Below are 9729 nucleotides of genomic sequence, written 5' to 3' on the forward strand. Positions count from 1 at the left end.
CATTTGCACAAGTTATGAAGAAAAAGTCATAGAAAACAGTCTTAGAATTGGGCTACATTTGCACAAGTTATGAAGAAAAAGTCATAGAAAACAGTCTTAGAATTGGGCTACATTTGCACAAGTTATGAAGAAAAAGTCATGGAAAACAGTCTTAGAATTGGGCTACATTTGCACAAGTTATGAAGAAAAAGTCATAGAAAACAGTCTTAGAATTGGGCTACATTTGCACAAGTTATGAAGAAAAAGTCATAGAAAACAGTCTTAGAATTGGGCTACATTTGCACAAGTTATGAAGAAAAAGTCATGGAAAACAGTCTTAGAATTGGGCTACATTTGCACAAGTCATGAAGAAAAAGTCATAGAAAACAGTCTTAGAATTGGGCTACATTTGCACAAGTTATGAAGAAAAAGTCATGGAAAACAGTCTTAGAATTGGGCTACATTTGCACAAGTCATGAAGAAAAAGTCATAGAAAACAGTCTTAGAATTGGGCTACATTTGCACAAGTTATGAAGAAAAAGTCATAGAAAACAGTCTTAGAATTGGGCTACATTTGCACAAGTTATGAAGGAAAAGTCATAGAAAACAGTCTTAGATTTGGGCTACATTTGCACAAGTTATGAAGAAAAAGTCATAGAAAACAGTCTTAGAATTAGGCTACATTTGCACAAGTTATGAAGAAAAAGTCATGGAAAACAGTCTTAGAATTGGGCTACATTTGCATTATGAAGAAAAAGTCATAGAAAACAGTCTTAGAATTGGGCTACATTTGCACAAGTTATGAAGAAAAAGTCATGGAAAACAGTCTTAGAATTGGGCTACATTTGCACAAGTTATGAAGAAAAAGTCATAGAAAACAGTCTTAGAATTGCATGGGCTACATTTGCACAAGTTATGAAGAAAAAGTCATGGAAAACAGTCTTAGATGGGCTACATTTGCACAAGTTATGAAGAAAAAGTCATAGAAAACAGTCTTAGAATTGGGCTACATTTGCACAAGTTATGAAGAACAAGTCATAGAAAACAGTCTTAGAATTGGGCTACATTTGCACAAGTTATGAAGAAAAAGTCATAGAAAACAGTCTTAGATTTGGGCTACATTTGCACAAGTTATGAAGAAAAAGTCATAGAGAACAGTCTTAGAATTGGGCTACATTTGCACAAGTTATGAATAAAAAGTCATAGAAAACAGGCTCTTAAAAGGGGGGTTCTTCTGTACCTGCCATATCAGCTTCTTCTTCTGTACCTGTCATATCAGCTTCTTCTTCTGTACCTGCCATATCAGCTTCTTCTTCTGTACCTGTCATATCAGCTTCTTCTGTACCTGTCATATCAGCTTCTTCTTCTGTACCTGTCATATCAGCTTCTTCTTCTGTACCTGTCATATCAGCTTCTTCTTCTGTACCTGCCATATCAGCTTCTTCTGTACCTGTCATATCAGTTTCTTCTGTACCTGTCATATCAGCTTCTTCTTCTGTACCTGCCATATCAGCTTCTTCTTCAGTACCTGTCATATCAGCTTCTTCTTCTGCCATATCAGCTTCTTCTTCTGTACCTGCCATATCAGCTTCTTCTTCTGTACCTGCCATATCAGCTTCTTCTTCTGCATATATTCCTGAGCACAACAGTCTCTGGGTCACCTTATGACGAGGGTTTTGCGTGTCACACCATTATTATTTACCCCGCCACCAAGGGCAGAATGACGCTGTCTTCCAGGGTTTAAACTGTGTGAGCGTTTCTAAGTCCCTAGTTGGAAACTCGAGATCTTTAACGTGCGCATTGCTACTTGTTTTACAAGGGAGGTACAACTCTGTCCGCTTAGGCTCTGTGTTGAACGAACAAATGGGCATGATTATTGGCACAGTACTTCCATGCCTAATTATTTGTTAATTTGTGACAGGGTGCAGTAGGAGAGAACGAAACTGGGCCCATGGGGGCGGAGGGGCCGTACTGTGTGGGAGAATTAGGCACGGAAGACCTGGAGGAGTTTGTGGCGATGCCGGCACCGCAGGGACACACCGTCAAGTGCCGCATCACACGTGACAAGAAGGGCGTCGACCGCGGCATCTTCCCCACCTATTACCTCCACATGGAACTGGAAGATGGGAAAAAGGTGGGTCAATGGGGTGTTACAAGGGTGAAATAAAGGTGGGTCAATGGGGTGTTTACAAGGGTGAAATAAAGGTGGGTCAATGGGGTGTTTACAAGGGTGAAATAAAGGTGGGTCAAGGGGTGTTTACAAGGGTGAAATAAAGGTGGGTCAATGGGGTGTTTACAAGGGTGCATCGAAATATTGACAATGTTTTGGTCTCCCTCAGCCTCTCTGTCTCTTTCTAGCTGCCACGAACACAGACACACACACTCTCACACACTCTCACACTGTCAAACACACTTCCGAATGTGTTTGTCTGTCTAATCTTCTGTCATTCTGTTTATCCACTCCTGCTTCCCTCCCCTCTTCTTTTTAATAGTTTTATGTTGCACCTCTTTTTTTCAATCCAGACGTCAACTGTTTCAGAAATTCTTGCTAGCTGGGCGAAAGAGAAAGAAGAGTGCGACATCCAACTACCTGATTTCTACCGACCCAACAGACCTGTCACGCACTGGTGAATCTTTCTGTGGAAAGCTCAGGTAAACCAGAATACTAAAAAGTCACATGAAAGTTTGACATACGCAGTCCAAAACAAGATTTGTAAGGACTTTAGTTTAAATCCAGCTTGTCTGAAAGATACTTGTTTTTATTCCATCCTGTAAATTGCCGTTGAGTCATCCAGGCTTTTACCTCGAATAAGAGCATCCGAAGCTTCCACTCGGGCACCAAGCAATCAACTACAGGCTGGCCTGCTTTCTGTTAAGAAGCGTGATCGAATTTTATGCTGAATTAGTTTTGTTTACTGACACCAGTGTCAATCTGTGAAATGAATTCAGCAAAAATTTTCCGTCACATCTACACCAAGAAACATGTTAGGCCGTTCATTTTCGATGTGACGTATAAGAAATATGCTCTTATCCCATGTAAAAGACTTGACGGATCTGTGGTGGTGTATATTATCCAGACCTGCTTTATTTTGTATGCTTGATTGCCTGAAATACGATCGGTACGGTCAGTGGAAAAAAATATGCCGACAAAAATTCCTAGACTATACTTTTTTTCACAAGTGCATCCCGAAGCCGATCGAGTATTTTCACACACCCGTTTTGCAGCTCTTGTGGCATGTCATGTGATAAACATGTTACGTACTAGCGCCATTTTGGAGCTCGTAAGAAGTGACGAGTCGAGAGCAGGACAAAGCAAAGTCGCCGCCATTTACTTTTTTGACTCACATGCGAAGCAAAAGTGAGTCTATGTACTCACCCGAGTCGTCCGTCCGGAAAACTTTAACGTTGGATATTTCTTGGACACTATTCAGTCTATCAGTACCAAATTTGGCAAGATGGTGTATGATGACAAGGCCCCAAAAAACATACTTAGCATCTTGACCTTGCTTCAAGGTCAAGGTCGCAGGGGCCATAAATGTTGCCTAAAAAACAGCTATTTTTCACATTTTTCCCATTTTCTCTGAAGTTTTTGAGATTGAATACCTCACCTATATATGATATATAGGGCAAAGTAAGCCCCATCTTTTGATACCAGTTTGGTTTACCTTGCTTCAAGGTCAAGGTCACAGGAGCTCTTCAAAGTTGGATTGTATACATATTTTGAAGTGACCTTGACCCTGAACTATGGAAGATAACTGTTTCAAACTTAAAAATTATGTGGGGCACATGTTATGCTTTCATCATGAGACACATTTGGTCACATATGATCAAGGTCAAGGTCACTTTGACCCTAATGAAATGTGACCAAAATAAGGTAGTGAACCACTAAAAGTGACCATATCTCATGGTAGAAAGAGCCAATAAGCACCATTGTACTTCCTATGTCTTGAATTAACAGCTTTGTGTTGCATGACCTTGACCTTGGGTCAAGGTCACATGTATTTTGGTAGGAAAAATGTGTAAAGCATGTGAGTCGTATGGGCTTTGCCCTTCTTGTTTTCCATTATTCTAAAACAACCTGCATTTGATCAATGATTACAGCTTTTGTCGATAAACATTGAAAGAAGAATTTGCTTTAAATGTATTGGTAAACTTAATTATTGGTGCAACAGACGAGTGCGGCAAAGCGTGTTTGAATCATCGATGTTCAAATGTTGTTTAGAGTATACTCATTTTTGTCTGAAAATTCGCCAGGTTTGTTCGAGAATACTCCAAGGGATCATTTACATAGGAAGGAATATATCTTTAAAGCCTGTTTTCTTTTCTGGTGTTTGTGAATACTTTGTGATTTGTTGTGCAGGTCCAACTTGCTGGGAACGCACTTCACGCTGTTTGACAACGGGGACAATCCCAAAAAGAGTGCCCAAGGAGCCCGTCATGAATTTGTCGCCATCGCTTATGTAAGTCTGTAGTCCAGACCAGACAAAATATATTAATGTCCTATAGGCATGTATTGTTAGCCTTTTAAGGACATGATCTGTGTTATATGATTTAAAAAAAAAAGAAAAAAGTCTGTAGTACTGTAGAATCCCCCTTTTAAGACCTCTAAACATGTGAGAAAATCCGGTCTGAAAAAGGAGGGAGTCTGAAATGGGGGGGGGGGGTCTTAAAATTGGGGGGTCTATTGGACAGTAAAACCCCCTTCAGTCTCAAAATGGAGGTAAATTTACAGAGGTTATGTAAGACAAAAATGATGAAAGCAAAGTGGGTTCCACTGTGACAGCTGTAGCAATTGTCGGTCACTTTTACTTCTTACAATTTTGTTGAAAAATTGTTATACTAGATGTATGTCATGACATAAAGTTGCAGACACTGACATCTACCCACAGCTTTATGTAATAAATGCATATGTATATCTGACACTGTATAGATCTGAAGTTAAAACAAGAAGGATTTAGCATTGAGAAGTGTTTAATTAACATGTCGCCTTTGTTTAGTACAGTCCAGTCTGTCTAGAATGACCAGCCAAGTGACTGACCAAAAGTGGTCTCTATAGGCAGGGGGTTGTTATGGAAAGGTGAATTATGTAGGTAATAACTTTGTCAGAGATCCTTTGGGTATGGCTGTAATGGGCATGTGGTCGTTATAATGGGCAGGTGGTCGTTATAATGCGCATGTGGTCGTTATAACGGGCATGTGGTCGTTATAATGGGCATGTTGTCGTTATAATGTGCAGGTGGTCTGTAAGATGTTTTTGTTTGAAAAGGTATCGACTTTCCTCACATTTAAACGGTACTTCTTTTCATGACAGGAAACCAACGTGTTAGGCTTCAAGGGTCCGCGTAAAATGACGATAATCATCCCGGGAATGACCTCCGATCACAAACGTGTTGACATCAAGCCGAGAGGGGTACGTATGAGTTTTGTTGCTCCTGAAATCCTCTTCACTGAATTCGTGTTTAGCTTAACTTTCCTGCGGAAGGCTTGCATGCATTATGTCCATGATGAGACAGTGCAATAAGTAAGAATATGAAAGTCAGAGAGGGATGTCTTTTGTACTGTTGAGACATGGTTTTAGTGCTATACGAGCCATCAGCAGAGATTTACTAGTGTGGAGTTACAAGTTCGCACGCTTGATTCAAACACACACGCATGCACGCACGCACGCATGCATGCATGCATGCATACACGCACACACGCACGCACACACACACACACACGCACGCACTCACTCTCACACACACACACACACACACACACACACACACACACACACACACACACACACACATAATAAAGTGTCAGGAGACATTTTTGGGTGAACAGCATTGGGGAATTCTATGATCAATTTATGATTTGACACATGTACAAAAAAAATGCAAACATGCTGTAAACTTTCCCAGACAATGACATACAAAATATTTATAGAAAATGTTTTGGTCTTTGCAGAATCACGACGGGTTAATAGAGCGCTGGAAGAGGAAGCACATGGAAAACTTGTTAGAACTGCACAACAAAACTCCTGTGTGGAACGACGGTATGCTTCACTGAGAGAGAGGGAGTGGCGTGAGTGTGTGTGTGTGTGTAGCTCAGTTGGTCGAGCACTGGACTTGTGATCGAAAGGTCGTAGGTTCGAATTCGGGCCGGGACGGACACGGGTCAACTTTATGTGCAGACCCAGAGACGGAAGCCATGTCCCACCCCCGTGTCATCACAATGGCACGTAAAAGACCTTGGTCATTCTGCCATAAGTGCAGGTGGCTGAATACACCTAAACACGCAGACACCTGGGTAGCGCGACTCCGTTGCTGCTAGCTTTCCACTGGGAGGAAGCGACCCGAATTTCCCAGCGATAGGACAATAAAGTAATGGAAATGAAAATGAAAAAATGTGTGTGTGTGTGTGTGTGTGTGTGTGTGTGTGTGTGTGTGTGTGTGTGTGTGTGTGTGTGTGTGTGTGTGTGTGTGCATGCCCGTGCACTGACTTGTAAGTTGGCCTTCAGCTCTTTTTTATGTGCGCTTAAAACACATACATACTTGCTCGGGGGAGCAGGGAGTTGGTCGGAAGGTTGTTAATATGGATCTAATATAACAGGGTGTTGATTGTACGTGCATGCTTAGAAGGGATACACTGTATCTGTTTCTTTTTGCTATCTAAAAACATTGTTTGTTTTTTTCAAATTCAGCTGCATGGATTTTGTAGAAATTTTTTCGGAAGACTGTATGACATAAGTCTTGAGGCAAAAGACGGCCACACTCAATGCAGTTGTTTATACATAACTTTCAACCATTGACATGAACTTTCTGTCAACAGAAACCCAGTCTTATGTGTTGAATTTCCATGGAAGAGTCACCCAGGCGTCAGTCAAGAATTTCCAGATTGTGCATGACAATGACGGTGAGTCCAAGTTATCAGTCACGATCAGAGAGATCAAATCAAATCAAATTTTATTTTACGAGGGTTGCGGCATAAGCAATATAAACGAGCTTCTTTTCAACCACCCCTCGCCCAGAGAGGGACTATTCTAATCTTGAATACATATATATATATACAAACGTATAACAATTACAAAAGATAAGTATGACAGTAAAAAATAAAAGGCAGAAAAACTATTCACAGGACTATATACACGTTGTAGGCTATACATACATTCTTGCGTTATGAAACACTGATGCTTTATGGACAGATATGATCAATATGAAAATAGTCAGAACGAAGTCTTCCATCACTGAGAGAGAGAGAGAGAGAGAGAGATCAAATCAAATCAAATCAAATCAAATTTTATTTTACGAGGGTTGTGGCATAAGCAATATAAACGAGCTTCTTTTCAACCAGCCCTCGCCCAGAGAGGGACTATTCTAATCTTGAATACATATATATATATATATATACATACGTAAAACAATTACAAAAGATAAGCAAGGCAGAAAAACTATTCACATGACTATATACACGTTGTAGGCTATACATACATTCTTGCGTTATGAGAGAATGCTTGCATAATTAGCATGCAAAGAGAGAGAGAGAGAGAGAGAGAGAGAGAGAGAGAGAGAGAGAGAGAGAGAGAGAGAGAGAGAGAGATCTGATTCATGTTACAAGGGTGGTAGAATAGTCAGCAGCTTGATTCAGAGAGAGAAATAGCGAGAGAGAGAAGGATAGCTAGTGAGCATAGGTGGGTGGATGTATTTGGGTGTTTTGATGTGTGCATGCTTGAATGGATGTGTGCTCACACAGCCGAAGGTAGAGATGTGTGTGTGTCTGTTGTGTGTGTGTCTGTCTGTCTGTCCGTCCATCTTTCCGTCCATCCGTCCGACTGTCTGTGTGTACAAGTACCCTTTATGGATTTCAGGTTGCATGCATGTTTGTGCATTCAATATCAGCTACACTTGTTGAGGAAAAGGTTACCTGTGTTTTCTGTTCCTCAACCAAACATCACTGCCTATTTTATTCAAAGACTTTCTTTTGCATTTCAGTGGATTACATCGTGATGCAGTTTGGCCGCGTGGCGGAAGACGTGTTCACAATGGATTACAACTACCCCATGTGTGCCCTGCAAGCCTTCGGTATCGCGCTTTCCAGCTTTGATGGAAAACTTGCCTGCGAGTAAAGTGTCTGATTCGAGCTTCAGCCAGTTTTTCTGTGGATACGGTGATTTGTGAAACTTGTGTCAAACTGAGAGGAGGAACACATGGAAACAATAATCACTTTGACTGTGAGGAAGTAGAGATTACAGAAAATAATGGGAAGTAATTTATCAAATGAATTTGTTGTTCTGTGATTTATTTACTTTTTTTGTAGATTTATTTTCAAAGCAAGTATTTTTTCTTCGTCTGTATTTGCCCTCATTGCATGCAGAGATGATTTAACTTGCTCAATAGATAGATTTGCCTAACTTGTAAAAGAAGTTCTAACTCAAAATAAGGTGATACGCTGATTCGAGGCTGGTGAAAAGTGATATACTTTGAAGACACTTTGTCTCGACCACCCTCACCCCCACCCCGCTGCCCCTTAATCTCCTTTTTCTGCGTAATGTTGCGTTCATTTTCTAAATTTTTATCATGCTTGCATAATTAGCATGCAAAGAGTGTCCGTGCAAGACTAATTGTCATGAGGCCTTTTCACAGTAATAATACTGATGTTTGATTGCAGACATCTGTGTTGAAACAGAACATATTCACTGCGGGCAACAAAAACAAGGATGCTCATGCTTTGTAAGCCGTCTTTTAAGTTGTAAAATGCTGTCAGTCATGCAACATGACCGGAATCATGCGTTTGTAAATGTTTTGTACATTCTGGACTATACAATGCATGACATATCTTTGTACAGGATGTGATTTTGTCTTTCTTTTTTATCCATGGTCATCATGTTGATCTTGCAGAAGACCTCTTTATTTTGACCGAAGACATTTTGGAGATGCTTACTGTTGTGGTTTTGTGTATTTTGTGAACAAGTCATATATAAAAATTAAACATCTTTCACTTTTGATCTGGTGCAGTTTTTTTTAAATATATTGTGATGCGTGATGTCGAAAAGACTGACATTATTCATAAGGGATCAGGGATTTGTGAGATATTTACATTGATAATATTTGACATACTTTTAGGAAAGTTTATTGAGATCAGTGCACAAGAAGTTGAACAGAAGATTTTACAATGCTAGTGAGTTTTGGATGAAGTATTTGCTAATGTTTAGAAGACACGAATATTATATATATTAAGAAGACTGTACATAATATTTCATAGTCGCTGCTTGCAATTAATGGTCTAGAGAGCTGCAAAGGAGAGTTGTAATATTTAGCAGAGAAGGAGGGGAGAGAACCTAGAAACTAAGTCTGAAATGAACAGTACTGTACAATAGTGCAAACAATTAGCTTCAATGTTCATGTTTTCGAAAGAAAACGTCATCATAAAATTATTGGTAAATGTATTTGCCTGTGTACAAGGAGGAACAATTTCTTGCACAATTATTGTACATAGAAAGTGAATTACTGTAGTATTGTTTCTGTGCTACAAAGTGCACAGTTCACTGAATGCACAAACAGTTTTGTGTGCCGAGAGTTGCGTGAAAGAAGCATTTTGATTTTTGTTCGTCTATTTATTTTTCATTTATCTTATTTTCTTTAAAAAAAAAAAAAAAAGTTGCAACTTTTTATGATTTCTTTTCTTTGGAGAATCTCTATTTACAAGCTTTTTCAAGGATTTGGGAACCTCCCGCAGGTTAGGGGGAAGAATTTACCCGATGTTCCCCAG

At 39.8% G+C, this 9729-nt stretch overlaps 1 protein-coding gene and 1 long non-coding RNA gene across 4 annotated transcripts in view; one reads left to right on the forward strand and one right to left on the reverse strand.

The window, feature by feature from the left end:
- The window catches only part of LOC138961526 (uncharacterized), a 104873-nt gene extending 97406 nt beyond the window's left edge, over positions 1–7467 (reverse strand). The window contains exon 1 of the long non-coding RNA XR_011454213.1: positions 7352–7467. This is a non-coding gene — a long non-coding RNA (uncharacterized lncRNA). The remainder of the gene's footprint in view (positions 1–7351) is intronic.
- LOC138961520 (tubby-related protein 3-like) overlaps positions 1–9270 on the forward strand; it is a 98024-nt gene extending 88754 nt beyond the window's left edge. For all 3 annotated transcript variants that reach the window (XM_070333177.1, XM_070333180.1, XM_070333179.1), the window contains 7 exons: positions 1901–2113; positions 2519–2631; positions 4340–4439; positions 5291–5389; positions 5929–6016; positions 6793–6876; positions 7953–9270. In XM_070333177.1, the coding sequence (XP_070189278.1) occupies positions 1901–2113; positions 2519–2631; positions 4340–4439; positions 5291–5389; positions 5929–6016; positions 6793–6876; positions 7953–8086 (831 nt within the window). In that variant the 3' untranslated portion in view covers positions 8087–9270. The remainder of the gene's footprint in view (positions 1–1900; positions 2114–2518; positions 2632–4339; positions 4440–5290; positions 5390–5928; positions 6017–6792; positions 6877–7952) is intronic.
- The last annotated feature ends 459 nt before the right edge of the window (positions 9271–9729 follow it).

This window comes from Littorina saxatilis, linkage group LG3, assembly GCF_037325665.1.
Source record: "Littorina saxatilis isolate snail1 linkage group LG3, US_GU_Lsax_2.0, whole genome shotgun sequence".
NCBI classification, from domain to species: domain Eukaryota; kingdom Metazoa; phylum Mollusca; class Gastropoda; order Littorinimorpha; family Littorinidae; genus Littorina; species Littorina saxatilis.